The sequence below is a fragment of the Mirounga angustirostris genome, unplaced genomic scaffold, assembly GCF_029215605.1.
Source record: "Mirounga angustirostris isolate CCGP_5_RB_7025 unplaced genomic scaffold, mMirAng1.0.hap1 SCAF_15, whole genome shotgun sequence".
NCBI classification, from domain to species: domain Eukaryota; kingdom Metazoa; phylum Chordata; class Mammalia; order Carnivora; family Phocidae; genus Mirounga; species Mirounga angustirostris.
In genome coordinates, this window is record NW_026991723.1 from 87,835,474 (window position 1) to 87,855,915 (window position 20,442).

The 20,442-nt window shown below is 42.0% G+C and overlaps 1 protein-coding gene across 10 annotated transcripts in view; it reads right to left on the minus strand.

The window, feature by feature from the left end:
* FNBP1 (formin binding protein 1) overlaps positions 1-20,442 on the minus strand; it is a 140,865-nt gene that overhangs the window by 52,804 nt on the left and 67,619 nt on the right. For all 10 annotated transcript variants that reach the window (XM_045883336.3, XM_045883337.3, XM_054509461.2 and 7 more), the window contains exons 5-6: positions 7,213-7,275; positions 6,694-6,798 (exon numbers count right to left, since the gene is read on the minus strand). In XM_045883336.3, coding sequence (XP_045739292.1) covers positions 6,694-6,798; positions 7,213-7,275 — 168 coding nt within the window. The remainder of the gene's footprint in view (positions 1-6,693; positions 6,799-7,212; positions 7,276-20,442) is intronic.

Below are 20,442 nucleotides of genomic sequence, written 5' to 3' on the forward strand. Positions count from 1 at the left end.
CAGTTGGAAATTTAGATTGACACAGTCCTGGCTTGGGAGCAACCCCAGGGAATGTCAGCTCCCTGGAGAACTCCTTTTAAACCTTGGACACAGATAAAATCCCAAGGAACACACATTCATAATCACCCAGTCTGTTCTGTACCTCACATGTTTTTCTGCTGTGATTTATACCTTTTTATAGGACTGAAATATAGGACTATGACCTTGGTACAACATAAAAGCCTTGCTAGTCTGTATGCAAGTTTTCACAGTATGTTAATGTTAACTGGGAAGATATTTCCCCCTGTGTGAAAACGATGGATAACTACCAAAAACTACCATTTGGATCAGATTTTTCATTTTGATGAAAGTAGTCTCATCAGAAATGAATGCTCCCAAGAAACTAAATCTCTGAAGGTCCTAATACTCCAAAAGACCCACATCTTGAAGGACAAGGGCTATAGTGCTCGATGCAGATGCCCAGTTTTACAGGGTTGTTGTTCTGGTTACAAAGTTCTCTAGTTGTTGAGTGATCTGTTTCTAGGCCTATTTTCCCCCCAGAAGTCCTGTTTGGTTTTTTTTTGGCAGTATTTTTTCAGAACGTAAGGTTTGCAACAATGCACTTATGGTATTATAGCAGAAATGCATATATCACAAAAATACACAAGGAAATGAGTCACCATGAGCAAGTCAGCAGAAACAACAAATTGAAGAATCAGGCCCACAAAGATTGTAGATGCTGAAATTAATTAAATAGAGAATATAAAATTGGTGTATTAAATAAGTAAAATATGACATGAAAATGTGACAAAGTCACAAGAAAATAACAAAAAGACTACACAGATTTTAAAGAGAGCCTAAAGGAACTTCTAGAAGTGAAAATGTAACTGAAATTAGAGAACTAATGCATACATTAAACCACAGATTAGACACAGTTTAAGAAAGAATTAGTGAAGTGAAAATTTTATCTGAAGGAATTACATGGGGCACAACAGAGAAAGACCAAGAGATGAGAAATGGAAATACAGGTTAATAGGCAGACAGGATACAGAGTAGAAGTTTTAACTTACACCTAATAATCAGAGTTCCAGATGAACTAGCAGAATGAGAGATAGACACGCGGTGGAAAACAAACTCACCGAATCAAAAGCAAGATAAAAAAGAAATTCACAGATAGATACATTATAGTGAAATTTCAGTGAAGAACTAAGACCAAAAAATATATCTCCATAGTTACCAAGAAGAAAAGGCATTATCTTCAAAGGATTAACAGTTACACTGACTTCTTCCCCATTGCGACTTAACACAAATGAGAGCCAGAAGATGGAAGAATTAAGTTCCTCCTCCAGGTAGAATACATCGCCTTAGGATTGTATACATGGAGAAATCATCTTTCAAAAATGAGAGTGATGATCACTCCAATCAAACAGAAACTGAGATTTTACTGCAATAAATCTCTGCTAAAGGCACCTCTAAAGGATGTCCTTTGGGAAGAAGGAATAAGATCCCAGATACAAAAAGAAATGGTGAACAAAGAAAGTAGAAAGCACACTTAGAGGACTGTATAAAATTATGAAAGCCTAACTTGTATAATGGAACCCCAAATAATTACAAATAAACTGCGATAATCAAAGGAAGCTGGTTTAGTTAAAGGTTGTTTGGGAAAACATTAGTAAAGATTCCAAATTACTTCATAGTTTAGGTTGAATATGTATGTTAAAATATCTAGGTCAACCAATAAAAGCACAGAAAGAGAATACATAATCTCCAATCTTTCATATAGGTGAAAAACGGAATGAAAAAAGTAAAAACAAAAACTTCAAAACTGAAGAAGGCAAGAAATAAAAAGTGTCAGAGCAAGAGGTAAGGGAACACAGAGAAAGTGAGACAAAGAGAAAACAAGATGAGATGGTATACATGAGCCCAAACTCTCCAGGGGAAAGGAAAAGACCATCAGACTGGATGAAAAAGAAATCTAGCCATGTGCCATTTTTGAGGGACCCATTCAAATATGATGACAAAGAAACATGTAGAATAAAAATTTGGGAAAGATTTGCCAGGCAAACACTAGCCCAAAGAGCTGGTATAGATCAGGCGAAACATACTTCAAGGCATAAAACAGAACTGCAGAAAGAAGTTCACTACACATGGATGAAAAATCAAAACACACTGAACATATTATAATTCTAAAATTTATTTATTTATTTATTAAAAGCTTTCTTTTTTTCATATAACTTTTTTAAGTAATCTCTACACCCAATGTGGGGCTCAAACTTACGCCCCCAAGATCAAGAGTCACATGCTCTACCTGAGCCAGCTAGGCAGCCCTAAAATTTATTTATTTATTTATTTATTTATTTATTTATTTATTTATTTATTTTTAAGATTTTATTTATTTATTTGACAGACAGAGACACAGCAAGAGAGGGAACACAAGCAGGGGGAGTGGCAGGCAGAGGGAAAAGCAGGCTTCCTGCTGAGCAGGGAGCCTGATGCGGGGCTAGATCCCAGGATCCTGGGATCATGACCTGAGCCAAAGGCAGATGCTTAACAACTGAGCCACCCAGGCCCCCCTAAAATTTATTTTTTAATAAAATAACTTTACAATAGAAGAAAAAAACTGAGAGAAAATGACAAATCTTCAACTGTCATCATCATGATAGTTAACTGAGGGATCATTGGCCACTGAAGTAAATGGCTTTGAGCTCCTTGCACATATTAACCCCGTTAATACTCCCATCAATCCTGTTCTTCTGTGTTCCCTTTTTACAAACAGGAAAAGTAAAGCACAAAGAAGTAACTCTCAAAAAATGATACAACAAATGGCAAAAAAAATCTTCATGATGGGAAGATTTGCATAACATCATCAGCAAGCTGGATCTAATGAAAATACATACAGACGGATAATACACATTCTTTTCAATTACTTACAGAATGCCAATAAAAGCTGACCATGTACTGGGCCATAAAACAAGTCTTAACAAATACCCAAGACTCAAACTCAGACTTCCTAGAATGATGATGCAATTAGATTATAGAAATCAATAAAGAAAAAATAAGTTTAAATGTCATACAATTGGAAATTTTTATTTGTTTTAAAGATTTTATTTATTTATTTATTTGAGAGACAGAGTGAGAGAGAGAGAGAGAGCATGAGCAGGGGGAGGGGCAGAGGGAGAAGGAGAAGCTCCTGAGCAGGGAGGCCCACACAGGGCTCGATCCCAGGACCCTAGGATCATGACCTGAGCCCAAGGCAGACGCTTAACCGACTGAGCTACCCAGGCACCCACAATTGGAGATTTTTAAAGAGGCTTCCAAATAAATCACAGGAGACATTCAATAGTAAAGGAAATGAGAAGTATCTCAAAATAAACAATAGGAGTACTCCATACCAAAATTCATGGGTTGCAGATAAAATTGTACATAAGTGGGAAATGTGTTACTTTTTTTTTTTTTTAAGTAGGTTCCCAATGTGGGGCTTGAACTCACAACCCTGAGATCAAGACCTGAGCTCGAGATTAAGAGTCGGATGTTTAACCGACAGAGCCACCCAGGCGCCCTAAGAAATGTGTTACTTAAATGCTCACATTAGGAAAGATGAAAAACTGAAAGGAGGTAGGCAAGAAGAAAGAAATCTCTGAAAAGGCAAGAGAATACATCCAAAAAAGAGGAAGGCAAAGAAGAAAAAGAAACTAAATGAAATAGAAAATAAAAATAGACAAGGGAAGCTCCATGATAAATTTGGGGTTCTCAGAAAATATGAATAAAAATGATTTCAGAAACCTGACCCTGGTATAAATAAGCAATATTGGGAATCGATAAAGGGGGGAGTACAACAACACAGGCAGCAAACACTAAGGTGAGAGAATATTATGGGCAACTTTAAGGCAATAAATTTGAAAGCTTAGGATTAAGTGGGTCTATGTTTAGAAAAATACAACCTGCCGGCATTGACCAAAGAGGAAGCAGACGATGATGACAATGATGAAGGAATTGACTCCATAGTTACAGACTTTCCCACAGTGAAGTATTAAGAAACATTCAAGAAACAATTCATTAAAATTTACATATATTATTTCAGAGAATAGAAAAAAAGCGCAACATTTTGAAACTAATAAGTAAAGCAAACTAGGATGGATAAGAAAGAAACATTATAGATCAATTTCAACGGGCGTAGATTCACCCCCAAAACTCTTCAGTAAAATATTAACAAAACAGAATCAGAGTATGTATGTATGTATGTATGTATTTACTTATTTATTTTTAAAGATTTTATTTATTTATATGACAGAGAGAGACAGCGAGAACAGGAACACAAGCAGGGGGAGTGGGAGAGGGAGAAGCAGGCTTCCCGCTGAGCAGGGAGCCCGATGTGGGACTCGATCCCAGGACCCTGGGATCATGACCTGAGCCGAAGGCAGACGCTTAACGACTGAGCCACCCAGGTGCCCCAGAGTATGTATTTAAAAAAAACCCATCACCACTGGTTGGATTTGTCACAGGAATGCTAATTTGGCTCAATATAAGAAAACTGACTCGTGTAATCCATCACATTCATGGATTAAAGGAAGCAGAAAAAGTATCCGATGGTATTCAACATCAAGTCAAGTTGGGAAAAAACCTCATGACAAAAAAGGAAAAGAAGGGAATCCCTTAGCTGGATAAAGGGTTTATTAAAACCGTGCTTCATGGAGAAATGTTTGAAGTACTCTCTACATTATCAAGAATCGGGATAAGAAGGTCCACAATGCGGCTTCTGCCAGCATAATGGCGGCCATGGCCAACAGAGCAAGATAAGAAAAATAAATAAAAGGCATAAGGATTGAAACAGCAGAAATAAAATTTGCTGGTGATAGGACTATCTCTAAAAAAAACCCCCAAAAAACAAAAACAAAAAACAAAAAACAAAACAAACCCACAAAAAACCCAAGGTGGAAATAAAAACAGAGTTTAGCAAGGCATCTGCCCCTAACCTTAATATATAAAAGTCATGTGTTCTATACTCCATGTGAATTAAGTAAAAAACATAATAGGGAATGAAAAAAAAAATCAAGTCCGAAGAAAATAAATGAAAGTCTGATTTTGGTTATATAATGGTGGAGAAGAGGCAAAATTATAAATATACTCTTTGGAAATACATACACCTGTGGTAAAGCTGGGACACATAGCGAGGAGGCGATTAACACCAAATTAAGGAAAAAATACACCTGTAGAGTGGGGATCAGGAGCAGGAAGTTAGGGACAGACTTCAAAGGCATCAGTAAGATTTTCTTTCTTAAGCTAGCTTGTAGATTAGAAGTATTCTTTTGGCTCTTATTCTTTACACTGTACTTATATAATATACATTATTTTATTTTTAAGAACAGGCTCTGAAAGGTAAAATACCTTTTATTAACAATAGTTGGATGTTTTATTGTTTTTTTCCCCCCTTTAGCTGTTGGCAGTTTCAGGTATTTCTGTAATAAGCATGGACAGCTTTTATATTAAGAAAAGGTCATAAAAGCAATTTCTTTTAAAAAAATCTTTAAGTGAATAAAAATCACTCTGATTTTACATTTATGATAATAAAATATTTGATAAAGAATGCATACCTTTGCTAGGTATGTCATGCATATACTGACATACCTCATTTAGCCCCAAATGATTTTTTGATAAACTCTGGATCAATCTACTTTATCTCAGTCACATTTTAAATCCCTTGGGGAGTTGGTTATTTCATAGGAATTTATGACAAATTGATGGTAATTTATGGTAACTATCAGCTCATTAATATATCTTTCGGTAAAGTCTCGCCACTCCAGCTCAAATAGAGACATTGAGGATGTGTATTTTAATATATTAGATAATTATCGAGGAAGGCGTGCTAATATATACCTAGGCTTTAAGCGAGGAATTTGGCAGACTTGGACAAGTAACTAAATAACCCACACTATTTTCCAACTAAACCCATCTCCCATGAATCTGGCAAAAGTGAAAGAAATCTATGAAAACGCTGTTTCTCCCCACGTAAAGCATGACGCTGCAGATGCCGAAACAGCCCCGGGCAGCCATGGGATGAATACAGTCATTTAACAGCCTAATGTTGTTTACACTGCCTTGATAACTTTTAGAAAAAGAAAACTCAGCTTCTCGGGAGAAAGATGTGGAACCACAAGAAGGTACAGTTCGAGCTTTATGATATTCCAAACTGCGACACAAGTCCATTTATAGAAGAGCCCTTGATGGGACGCCCAGATGCAACCTGCTAACAACCTGAATGAATCACCTCCAAAGTCAGGCCAGCCTGCGAGTCCCTTTATCTCCCCAACGGAAGCATTAAGCCACAGAGCTCTGCCAGATGGCGCGGAACTGGTCTGCTCTGGCTTTTAAAGGGACTGACTTTTTCTTTGAAAAGCCATTAAGGGAAAACCACAGACTCCGGACGCCCCCACCCCCAACCCCCACCTCGCGAGAGCCACTCCTAGGCGAAGTCTCCCAGTCATCATCCTGGGGATGACACAAATCCACAAACTGCTCCAGTCACAACACTGGAGACTCCCCAGAAGTCAGCCTCTGGTCCCCATGATGGGGGACAAAAAATGCTAACAGCTCTTCCCAGGCTGAGTGGCCTTTTGCGGTGACATGAAAAAAAGGAGAGCTTGGGGACAGGCAGCCTGGGAGGAGAGGCGACAGGCATCAGGGCAAGTGAAAGAAGGGAGCTCACTGCCACCTCACCTTTTCAACATCTGCTTTGGTGACATTGATGTCTGCATCCATCTTCTCGAAGTACTGCTGTGCTCTGTCCGCCTCTTTGCAGTCCCGTTCAAATCGTCTTTTACTCTGAAAGCAAAGGCAAGTGGTGACAGGAGAGCAGGTGTGAATGAAGCCGCAGGATTCCTATGAGAACGTATCATTTTGTCTCAATCCCCCAAAGAGCTTTCTCCTCTGAGCTGCTTGGTTGTATGTCCTAACATCAAAGAGTTATTCTACAGTCTGCATTTATAACCACCCCACCTGTCTAACCTTTGTGCTTTCCATATGAGTTTTTAGAAAAACACTCTGCTTGAGCTCTTTGGGCTCCACACTCTGGTCTCCATAGTGGTGTCTAGAAACAAATGCGATTCAAATTGGAGAAAATCTCTAAGGGCATGGCATCCCTTTGGTGTTTTCGTTCTGCACTTGCGGATCGATGCAAGCTCACATTCAAATTAGAAAGTCTACAGGCATTTCTTGAGCTGTTTCTTGTCCACTTACTGATTCGAGTTGTTTCCAGCAGATCTCTATGTGCTGTTGTGCCTTCCGCCCATCGTGGAAGTGCTAGAAGCAGAAAACACAGAGGGATTAGCACCCCCTCTTTCTCATATTCACACGTGAGAAAAAAAATCCATCTGCTTAAATTAATATTTCATTTTTTTTAAGTCGTCTCCACGCCCAACGTGAGGTTTGAACTCATGCCCCTGAGATCAAGAGTCACATGCTCTACCAACAGAGAGCCAGCCAGGCACCCCCTCAATCACATTTAAATACTATCTAGCACGTGCATGCCAAAGAAAGGTAAGGGTTAAAAAAAATAAAGAGGAAGTGAAAATGCAAACGGTCACAGAGTTCCCTTTAAAACTTCTGATATGATAATATTGAATTCTAAGACCTACATACAGCACTTGGAAAAACAACAGGAATGTTCGTTAACACAACAATCACTTAGATCTTTATTTTTAATTGCTTTGAGGAGGAATTCACGTACCACACGATCTACCCATTTAGGTTGTACAATTCAATGCTCTTTGGTGTAGTCACAGAATTATGCAACCATGACCAACAATCAATTTGAGAACATTTTTATCCCCCCAAAAAGAGAGCCGGTATCTCAGCTGTCATCCCTCCCCACCCACTCCTCCCCAGCCTTAGGCAACCAGCACTCCACTTTCTGTCTCTATAAATTTGCCTGTTCTGGATTATTTCCTATGAATGGACTCATACAATATGAGGTCCTTCTGTGACTGGCATGATGTTTCCACTGGTACCTAATGTTCACTTAGCAGAATGTCTTCAAGGTTCATCCACGTTGTCACGTGTATCTGTACTTTATCTCTTTTTACTGCCAAGTGACACTCCATTGTCTGGATATATACACATTTTGCTTATCCATTTACAGCCGATGAACATTAGGGTTTTCCCAGTTTGGGGCTATTATGAATGATGCTGCTACAAACATTTGTGTAAAACTTTTGTGTGGATGGATGTTTCCATGACATTGGCCTTTTTAGATTTAAAAATAAATTCACTCCCCCTGCTATTTGCAAAGGCCCTGAGGCAGGTAAGTGCCTTGTGTTGACTAGTAAGGATCCTAGAGGGCTAGACCAGGGTGAGCCTCAAGAACATCAGGAGAGGGGGTCAGAGAAGAAAGGACCAGACTGTGTAGAGTCTTGTAGACTTGTGGTCTGAATAAGCTGGGGAGCCATGGATCACTCCAAGTATAGAAGCGCCATGTTACGAAGGAAGGTTCCAGGTAGGAGCGTCTCTCCAACCCTGGTGACAGGAGACTTGGACCACAGGGTAGCAGTGCAGATGGTGAGCAGGGGTCAGACTCTAGGTGTCCTTTGGTCAGGAAAACTCCAGGATCAGATGTGAACAGAGAACTGAGGTGTCACGGTGACTCTGAGGTTGCTAGCCAGAGCTTTGGGGGGGCGGTGCTGAGAGAGGCAGGTCTGAGGGGAATCAGACACAGCTTTAGACGTGTTAGGCTGACATTCTAGGAGATGCCCAAGTGGACAGCCTCACAGGTAGCTGGATGGCTGCAGGAGAGCTCAGAGAGTGGTCAACGCTAAAATGATCAGCGTCGTCAGCATCAAGCGGGTGCTCGATGCCGAGCCACAGCCTGGACGAGATCACCAAGGGAGACGAGATCCCAAGGAAAGACCAGCTAGAAACACGTGGAAATATTAAGAAAACGGTGTCCTTTTTATCCAGGGGCCTAAAATCACCAGCGTTTCCTAAAGCCTTCAACTGTGACATCACCAACTTTGTCAATGTGGCGGGAATTTCCCAGATCCGTTCTCCACCCTATTCTGTGTCCCCAGAGGCTGACCTGCAGGGACCACATGCAGGCTCCCTTGCCCTCCGGCTCTGTCAGATTTGCCACAGAGGTTCTGGCATATCAGAGGGCAGGAATTTATATCCACCTGCAGCTTCCTCTCGCTAAGATGCTCTGGGTTGGCTGGGTCCTCGACCCAAGGCCACAGCTCCCATCAGGCACTCCTATGAAGTGCCTACAATGCACCCCTGCCCCTGTCAGACTGAGAAGCCACAGCAGCTTCCCACCCTGACTAGCCCCGGGGTTCTGCACCAGCCCTGTTGCTTCTCCTGAACCCTCTCCACAGCAACGTAAATGTTCCTTTTACTAGACAACCTTCCTTCAATGCCTGGGCTTGAATGGGCCGTCTGTGTTCCAATGGACAAGGTAAAGCTCGGTGTGTGTGTGGGGGGGGTTCCACGGCCAGAAAGCAGGCAGAAAGCATGACCGACGGAACAGGTCCCCTCCGCACAGCCTCGGACCTTTCCATCCCCCCCAGTCAGAGCCTAGGGCGGGGCTGAGTCACAAAGGAGGACAGGAAGGAGGAGACCAAATCAGATTTTGGTTTTTTTAAGAACAGCACTCTTTTTATAAGGGAGTGTTTTCTTGTCTCTCTTTCGAGGCCACATTTCATGTTTTAAGCGCCTTTTTATGGCAAGTTTTACCCATCCAGCAAATTTTTTTTTGGTCTCTATGAATCCAAGAGGAGCCCCCTGGGGGCTTCATTCTTCAAGTTTCATAACAGACACAGGGATGAAGCCGAACAGAGATTGCATTTAAGGCTAGAAATAAACAAGCAAGACAGGATCAAGGCAGTGGAAGTAGAAGGAGAGCTGAGGGCAGAGCTAGGAAAATCTTGAACTTCGGAGGAAGTCCCAAATGCAAGTGGGTTTTCTGAAAGCCACATATATCACTTTAACATGGAATGGAGGGCAGGACTGAGGGAGGTCCTGGGGGGTGGGGGGGTGGTAAAGAGAGAGGCAGACAGGGAGGCAGAGAAACAGGCTTTGCCGTGCCCTCTCAGGGAGGCCCCTGGGCTCCTGGAGTCCTGCCCAGTCAGAAGCCACGTTCCTGAATTGTCAAGAGGACGATCCCCCATTTCGCAAGCAGGATCACCGTGTTCTGCGATTTGCTGAAAAGATCTCCCCATCCCCCTCCCCATTTTACATTGAGATTTAAAGACAGACATAAAGGGGAGGGGAGATGCCTTAGCACCAAACTCAGACCCGTGCTCTGGGTTTATGCTCTCGAAATGTTTTCACGAAACACAAGGCCAGTCCTGGGCTGAGAGAGGAAACGCACACAAGAGTACGCAGAAGGCGACAGGCGCTGCCAGGAAGGCTGACTGCGCTTTATCATCACAGGAATCTTCTCTGAAGACAATAGATACCCCACCCCACCCCCGCCACACACAAACACACATACACACACACACACACACAGTCATATTCTGGGAGCACGAGGGCTGACTTTTTTTTTTTTTTTAAGATTTTATTTATTTATTTGAGAGAGAGAGAATGAGAGAGAGCACATGAGAGGGGGGAGGGTCAGAGGGAGAAGCAGACTGCCTGCCAAGCAGGGAGCCCAATGCGGGACTCGATCCAGGGACTCCAGGACCATGACCTGAGCCGAAGGCAGTCGCTCAACCAACTGAGCCACGCAGGCGCCCGCGAGGGCTGACTTTGATTGAAAACCCACACAGTAAATTCTCCCGCTGCTCCTTCGTTTAATATTTAAAAATAAAGGTGAATTTATTTTTCAAGCACGGTTGTGCACCTTGACTTGACTGATGATGGGCTTTCTCCCTTGAAGGACTCCTCAGCCCCAGTTCTGTCCGACTAAAACAACCATTTGAGAACTACACTGAGATCCTAATGTCTCCTGAGACGTAGGGAAAAATCAAGGTGTCCGTGATTTTCCTTCTAATGTATCTCTCACGGTATGTGTTCCTTCAAAATTCATTTGGCTACAACACAGAAAAAAAATACGTGGTGCTGCCTGATCCCTTAGGAAATCCGGGGGTGGAACCCAAGGTCTCCTGACCGTCCTGAGCGTACCATGACCTAGACAGAGGTCACCTGGGTCCAGTTCTCTCTCCCCTCCTTCAATTGGAAAAGCTAGCTAACAGTTACAAAGGTAAACAAGCAAACCAGCTTGCCAGATGTGTGTGTTGTTTTTTAACAAACAATGGCAAAGCATTGCTTTGCCAGACAGTGAGCAAGTGTGTATCTAAAGAGTGTGCCTCCCGAGCTCTAAATAAAGAGGGATTGTTCTCTAGAGAAAGATAATAAGTCTTTCGGAGCCGCAAAGTGAAGTCATCACGGCGCTTTTCTCCTATCAGCTGAGACAGGAAATGCCATCTCTAGGGACCCAGAGCAATGCTCCTGACTTTCTCCTGTAAGCAGGATGCTTTCATTTCTCTTCGGAGGTAATAACAGACTTTTGAAAATGCTTGATGGTATCTCAGCTGACAGCGAAACTTACTTCCATTTCAAATTTTTGGTTGGACCTTAAAAATATACAGGTAGAATCTATATAAATAATAAAAGCATCCTTCCAAATTTTTTTAGGGTTCTCCCAGTGACCAGGGGCGGCTGAGAGAAGAATCACAGGGAACCTAAAATAAGCAAGCACTAACTTCAAGAAAAACTACAATGACAAAGCTTCTGAGAAGGTTTTACTGGGCTCCAAGAGATCATACTCAGGCTGTGAAAATGTTTATTATTCACACTCCACAATTAAGTACAACAGCTGCTCGCTTTTACTCTATTTATATATAATAGACCCTTAATTTTTAAAACTCCATAAAAAAGCAAAATATGGCATTGATGTGAGAACAGCCACTTCCAAAAAAAAAAAAGTGGAAAAAGAATAAACACTCAATTGAGGACAGTCAACCATCTGGAATTTTAAAAAAAACTCAGATTCCACAGATGAAAACAAAGGAGCACAAGACTTGAAAAGGGCAAAGAAAAAAGGAGCTTGCAGAAAATACGTCTGTGACAAATGTTATAATTTCCTCAAAACCCACAGCGTGGTGGGTCTGAACACTAGCAGATTCTATGCCTGACTCGGGATTAATTAATGCAACTATGAATCTCTGTGGCAGAGACATGGATGGGGACTGTGGAGGAAACTCAAATACCGTCAGCCCTGCTCAAGGGAGCACTTCGCCCCCTCCCTCCAATCCCAAACCATAAACCTAGGCATTCGTGATGGCAGCCGCATTCTGATTTATACAGTATGGTCATATGATTAAATAAATATGATTAATTCAGGAAGGTCCATTTTCCTTAATCCATTTGTAACACAAATACCTTCTTGGTGCACAAGTTCCAAACATGCCTACCTCCCAGTGTCAAGCTCAGTCGCTGAACACTACCCATCCCCCCGACCATCTGGGCACCGGGCGGGGGACCCCACGCATGGTCCAGCAGACACTGCCAAGTTGTCTTTACTTCTCTCCCAGTGTGCCTTCTCCCCACTGCTCCTGTCATTCTCATGCTGGCTTTTGCTACCCAGATCGCTCCACACACGTTCACAATTTACCTGGACTCCAGGAGGCTTCTATCTATTCTTCAGAATAATCCCTTCTTTCATATTCCTTAAAATTCTAATTGTTTTGAAGAATCTCGATTAACTCTTTTTTTTTTTTTTTTTAAGTTAGCTCGGCGCCCAAAGTGGAGCTTGAACTCACGACCCCAAGATCAACAGTCACATGCTCTAGGGACTGAGCCAACCAGGCGGCTCCTGATTAACTTTTAGGATGAAAGAATCTTTTTTTTTTTAAGATTTTATTTATTTATTTGACACAGAGAGAGAAACACAGCTAGGGCGAGTGAGAGGGAGAAGCAGGCTTCCCGCAGAGTGGGGAGCCCGATGCGGGGCTCGATCCCAGGACTCTGGGATCATGACCTAAGCTGAAGGCAGACGCTTAACGACTGAGCCACCCAGGCGCTTCTAGGATGAAAGAATCTTAAAATGATCAATATTAAGCAGTGATGCCCCTCACTTGAGCCCTTCTGAGGGTATCAATCTCTTACTTCCAAACCCAGACAAGGAGAATCACCATCAGTAAGAGTTTCAGATAAAGTGCCAGGTTGACCAAGGGTGAGACTTTAGGGGCAGTAATCCTTCCCCAAAAGGCTGAAAGCTCTTACAATCAAATTCAGTCATTCATTCCACGAATGTTAATTGCATGCCCCCAGGTGCAGGGTGCTGCTCATGCTGGGTGCTGTCCTTATGAAACCCAGTGGACACAGTGGTAAGAGAAAAAGGACAAGGGGACAGAGAGGGCGGCTATGGGTGCAGTGACATTTTAGATAGATCTGGATGGGGATGTTTCTTGAACAAAGTAGAGGCATGAACTTGCAAAGGTCTGGGGAAGGAAAAACCCTTCTTCAGCTGGACAGTGGAGATGCCCTGAAGCAGGAAAGGGCTTCGTGTGTTCATCGAACAGCTGACGCTAATGTGATCAGACCAAGACGAGAGATAAGGCAGAAGCAGACAAGGGCTGGACCAAGGATGGCTTCCCAGGCCACGTGAGTGTGAGGGAAAGCTACCAAAGGACTGAAGAAGGGAAGGGACGTGGTCTGATCTGCATTATCACGAGGTTGCGCGGGCTGCCGCGTGGAGAATGTACCAAATGGGGCAGGCGTGGCAGAGGGACCAGGGGGGAGGCTGCTGCACTTGCTCACGGGACAGCTGGTGGCACAGGTGGAGACGGGGAGCTGCGCCATGGACCACGGGGTGAGCCTGGGAGCACAGGGATGAAGTAGGAGGCTTGGGGCAATCCTCCAGGTGAGATGATGAGGGACCGGACAAGGGGTGAGAGGTGTTTGGATTCAGAACATTTACTGAAGGTAGAGCCGACAGGACCTGATTATTATATAGAAGATGGGGTGTGAAGGACAAAGAAGTCCTGGGTGCCCTATGGTTTTGGCTAGAACAACTAGGTTAAAAAGGAGTGCCATTTACTGACGGGAGGAAATGCAGATTGATACAGGGGTGTGATAAAGGAGTTTGGGGGATCCAAAGTTTCTTTTTGGATGGGATAAAAAAGGCCACTGCATGGCACAGCTCTGAGGCATCATTCCCAGTGCTGCCGGGCTCCAGGGGACATTGGTGTGCTGGGGGATGCTGCATCGGGCACATCAAGGGAGATGGCAAGCAGATGCCTGGATATAAGAGAGTCAGCTGGGACACAAAACATCAGTCAAGTAATTCCCAGTTCTTAGAAGAAAAAGAAGGTCTCGTTCCAGCTCACAAGGGAGAAACACAAAACCCAAAGTTGCACTTCAAATCCAGGGAATCAAGAGCAGAATGTCAGCCTCCTGATAACTAGGTATGTTATCCCATAAATGCTAGGATAAAATTTTAATGATTCTGCAGGTGACAGAACCACAGCGGTGACAGGGCCTTGATGAATAGCACGCTCCTATCACATGTCCTCTCAAAACAAAGAAGACATAACAAAACCAAATACACCTTCTACAGATACATTAAACCAGGGGCTATCAGTGGGTGTCCCATCAGCATGACACAGGCAGAAGACCAACAACTTCTACAGGGCCCCTCGCTTTTGGATTTTGGATTTATTTAAGTAAAAATGGTAACCCCAGTAAAGAGGAACTATTATCGAAACCCTCTTCTTCCAGGCCATGAAATCAAAACTCCCTCTTGGCTTTCTGTGCTTTCTTCCCACAGGTCCTGGCTTTATAACAGAGTACCCCCAGTTGCATCTCAATAGGACCGAAAAGATCAGAAATAGATTTGTAATGACTTGATCATATACGTAAGGCCCCTTTTATTTTTTGCATTCCTTCATGCTAGGCTTTGTCTGTTTGCTGTAATTTCTTATAAAAACATGTTCTAAACATAGTAGGGTCAGTTCATGCTACAAAACTGCCTTATAGGAAATCAAGTCCCTCCCTAAGTTGCTAAATAGGACCTATCCAATACCTAACTTTGAGATGACTGAATCTTTTAGTATCAATTTTTAAACATCCCTGAAACCTCAGGGAAAAAAATATAACTGGTCAATTCTAAGTAATGTGGGGTCTTGTAAGCACTCTCTGTTTATAAAAATTTTAGTGAGTCACTGAAGGTATTGTATAATTGTTTCCTCTAGAACTTTTCAGATAACCACTGCCAAAAAGCGATTCTGCTCCTGGCCAATATTTTGTAATGAGCCATACTTTCCACCTGTGCAGAGAAGTTTACTTGTAGCTTCCAGTAAATGCTGGCCGGAACCTCCTGACTCCCCTTCTGGAGCTACAAATCTCCATAAATCCCTCTTATGCGTTTAGTGGTGATCACTGTGGATAATCCTGAGACAGACTTGAAGGCTGGAGATGAACCAAACAATCTCTCTGAAATCTCTAATAACTTGATTCAATGTGCAAAAATCGCCAACAAGGGTATATTTACCTTAGTTCTTATGGAGGAATATATCTGATAGCAACTCTGAACTACCCACATTTCAGATCGGCTAATTCACAATCTCGTTGATCATTTCAGTGACTTAGGAATCTCATCTATACTTCTGTTAAAGACCAATACTTTAGTAAACGACCAAAGCTTAATTAAGAACCATAAATCATGTATGTTTGACCTCGTACTCTTTTTCTGGGAATTTAGCTTGGAGGAACGATCCCCACCCCATACACAAAAGAGCTATTAAAGTAGCGAGTTCTCTGCAGTATTGTTTATATAACTAAAAGTAAACAATCAGAAACTGGTAATAGCCTACAGATCAAATATTAAAGAATTAGTTAAGTGAATGATAATAGCATTAGAATAATGCCTAGCCACTAAAATTCCGATGATTAAAACTACATATTTTCAAGTAGAAAAATAAAAACTGCTTATGATATCAAATGTGGAATAAAGAAAAATATAAATTATATCTATATAGGACTAATATGCTTAAGTGTTTTATATATGTAATATATTTATATAGAGATATTACATATACGTATCTATATTAGTCTCTGATACAGAGACATATCAATATCTCTATGTCTGTGACATCTAGAAGGTAACTTAGAAAAATGAGGATTTTGGTTTATAAAAAGTTTGAGTTTTTTTCTTTTTTGTAAAAATATTTTATTTATTTATTTGACAGAGAGAGATAGCGAGAGCAGGAACACAAGTAGGGGGAGTGGGAGAGGGAGAAGCAGGCTTCCCACGGAGCAGGGAGTCCGATGCGGGGCTCGATCCCAGGACTCCGGGATTGTGACCCGAGCCAAAGGCAGACGCCCAACTGACTGAGCCATCCAGGCACCCCAAAAGTTTGAGTTTTTGTTCTCTAATCCAGAGTTTTGGTAACATTCTTTAACAATACTGGCAACTAATACATGAATCATAGCACCCCCCTTCAAGAAAGGGGGGAAGAGTACATAAAAGAAATAGAAGTTCCCCCCCTTTTTTTTAAAGTAGGCTCCACACTCAGCATGGAGCCTGACGTGGGGCTTGAACTCACAACCCTGAGATCAAGACCTGAGCAGAGTTAAGAGTTGGATGCTCAGGGGCGCCTGGGTGGCTCAGTCGTTGGGCGTCTGCCTTCAGCTCAGGTCATGATCCCAGGGATCTGGGATCGAGCCCCTCGTTGGGCTCCCTGCTCAGCGGGAAGCCTGCTTCTCCCTCTCCCACTTCCCCTGCTTGTGTTTCCTCTCTCTCTGTCTCTCTCTGTCAAATAAATAAATAAAAATAGAATTGGATGCTCAACCGACTAAACCACCCAGGGCCCCAAGAAACAGAAGTTCTTTTTGCCACATGGTCAGCTAAAAGAGAAGAATATTGTATTTACTGTAAATCTGTCAAAATCTAGGAAAATCAGGCATGTATAAAATTCCCAGATTTTACACATTAAAACTAAGCATGCTGCCTTATAAAGAATGTTGATTCCCAGTAATTTCTACTGAACACCAGTAAATCCTAGACATTGTCACATAGTAAAGATTTATTGATAATTTACATATGCAGACAAAAAACTGAATACAAAGCAAAGGAACTGTCACTGTGTACTTTGATTTACGTTCGCCCCAAAGACTGGCTCCTGATTCTATTCTCTCTAAAGAGAAGGCGAGTATCTCGCTAAAAATATAATTTCTGCAGCGGAGCCCATTAGGTGAAGAAATTAAGAGCACGCTCCCTGCGGGCTCCCAGGACTACTCATGCAATCTGATGGAAACTGTTGCTGGCTCAGACATTAGGCAGGAAAGAATCTAAACTCCTTGCAGACAGCAGGTCAAGGTTTCCTTTTAAAGAAGTTACTTTTGAAAAATCAATGAATTTTCGTAACAAAGAGCCTACAGATTTGTGTCTCGGGACAGACACTGGTTATTCATGATACTACGCAAGAGAGCTGCATGTAACATGAGAACAAGGTAGGTGTGGACATGGCTTGCCTAAAACCCATCTTTTCTCCAAAGAACATGAACAGCATGAATAGGTGTTATCCTGTTTTACAATGGGAGATTTTTAAGACTTCAAGGACAAACAGCTGGCTCATTATCATGAAATGGCCCCCAAGATGGGAAGAATGTCCATCTCTCCCTCTACTTACTTCCTTCTTACTACCTTCCTTTCAAATCTAGAGGGAAGAAAACATCTTTTGCAGAATGAGCTCTTTTTCACCATGCAGATCCTTGTTAAGGTTCATCTATTCAAACATGGCAAAATCTAGAGGAGAAATCATTTTCTAGTAGTATTCCAAACTGAACTTGGAAATACTCTACATGCAATAATGAGATCCAGCAGTAATCCCGTAAATTTGAAATCATCCCTTTGGGCAGATAGGATTTCGCCACTATATCAAATGGCCCAAAACGTATTAAACTAATGGTTAACCAGACTGGTACTTAAGCAAGACATGATTTCTGGTCAGCTATGAGAAATACTAGCTAGACCTAAAATGGTGAAAGCAGCTCATTTCAATGCCATCCATCAATTCAACATTTTTAAAAAGGTCTTTTTACTTTATTTTTTAAAGATTTTTATTTATTTATTTGACAGAGAGAGACACAGCGAGAGAGGGAACACAAGCAGGAGTGGGAGAGGGAGAAGGAGGCGTTCCGCGGAGCAGGGAGCCCAACGCGGGGCTCGATCCTAGGACCCTGAGATCATGACCTGAGCCGAAGGCAGACACTTCACTGACTGAGCCACCCAGGCGCCCCTGGAGTCATCTTTTCAAAAATAAGTAAGATCACTCACTAATAAGAGTCAGAGAAGCCAAAAGGGAAAGCTCTAAAGGAGAAATATTGGTCCTTATGGTTCGACTTCAAGGAGCACCTTATCTACCAACTCACTGCCCATGAAGATGTTCACACTGTTTAACCCGGCATCCTTGGATGTAAGTTAAAGAATGTCACTCAGTGGAAACAAAAACATGCATGCAAACGTGTGCAGGTTTAGGGAGACACCCAGCTCCACCCCTGGGGACGGTCCTGACTCCCTGCCTTGCTGGCTCCAGCCTCCTGGTCTGGGGTAAAATGTGTAATGGTCCCCCTCCCCAAGGGGTGCTATGAAGATGAAATGTAAAGCCTAATAGATATCAGTTATTATAATCCATGAAAATGAAGACTTGAGGCCAAACAATTAAACAGACAATATAATCAGAATAATTTTTAAAGTCACAGTGTATCAATATACAACATAATGCCACATTATGCAGTCATTCAAAATAATGGTAAATATGTCGAAAAAAACCAAAAATGTTCACGATGCATTATATTAAAACACCACAAATATGCATTTGCCTACTGATATTCTTTCTTTCTTTCTAGAAGTTTAAAAGGTTCCCCAATTTCCTAAAATGTCATTTTAATGTAATTACAAAATGCTTTAAGACAGCATGGTGTTTGCAGTTCTTCCCAGGAGAACATCTGACTCAGATGTGTGCTTGTAATTTTCCCTAAAATAAAAGGAACACTACATATTGCAAGATATTATTTAATGTGTATCTGTATCACCTATAATTTACTCTATAAATTACTGTAATTTCTGATAAAAAAAGGAACAGAATTCAAACTACTGATATGATGGACTGTACAAAAGACATATGATTAGCAGTGAGTGAATAAAACAAAAGGACCCAAACATAACACAAAAAGGAAATACAAGGATTCTCTACTAGTAACACAAAGTCTAAGAATGAAGTTGAGTCTAAGACTGCTTCTCTCTACTTCTAATTCTTTCTTCTACCCTGGCACACTTCCAGGTGCTTGGGATATAACAGGAGCCAAGAAAATTCTTGCCCTCACGGAGCTTACATTCTAGTGTGAAACGAAAGGAAACAAGCAAATATATAAAATGTTAGATGCTGGTAAACACTATGGAAAAACAGTAAAGCAGGGAAGGTGGTGGGAATGAAGAGGGGAAGGAGAGAATGGACTTTGTAATTTTAAATAAGGTGGACAAGACAGACCTCAACAGGACGATATTCCTGAGAAGAAGTCAGCAAGTGAGTTTTGCAGATATCTGGGGGAAAAGCTTTCCAAGGAGAGAAAAGCCAGTGCAAAGGCCCTGAGGCAGGATAACATGGGGCGAGGTTGAGGAGCAGCAAGGGGGCCATGTGGTTGGAGGAGAGGCATTCAAAAAAAGTAACAGGAAGCCAGGTTATGTGGGTTCATATCTCATGATTCACTCCAGAAACAGAATTTATATTCTGTACTAAGGTAAATGCAGAGAGTTCTTGTTTGGGGTGTTGGCTAAATTTCTAAGCTATATGGGTGGATGAAGGTCAGTCAAGAGACACAAAGCACTGAACAAAGAAACAAACAGGAAGAAGGTGTGAACTTTGCAAGGTTGAGGGAAGTTCAAGAACCCAGGGAAGCAGTCTAACATCATGTTCAGATTTACTGTATTGACTTTATGATTATATTAGGTATTTGTGCTTCATTCTGTTTCTTAGTATTCTGTTTCACTGCTTCCTTTCCATCATAGAAAAGATCTTTAGGGGCACTTGGGTGGCTCAGTCGTTAAGCATCTGCCTTCAGCTCGGGACATGATCCCAGGGTCCTGGGATCCGGCCCCGCGTCGGGCTCCCTGCTCAGTGGGAAACCTGCTTCTCCCTCTCCCTCTGCCCTGCTGCTTGTGTTCCCTCTCTCGCTGTCTCTCTCTGTCAAATAAATAAATAAATAAATAAAACCTTAAAAAAAAAAAAAGATCTTTAATGAATGGTCTGGAAGATGCTGTCATCTAATCTGGGGCTCTAGTGCAAGGTTTCTTAGTCTGGGCACTACGGACATTATGGACCAGGTTCTTCTTTGTTGAGGAGGCTGTTCTGTGCATTGTAGGATGTTTACCAGCATCTCTGGGTTCTACCCACCAGATGCCAATGGCAACCCCCCCCAATCTAATCTAAGCAAAACTACCTCCAGATACTGGCAAGTGTTGCTGGGGTGGGG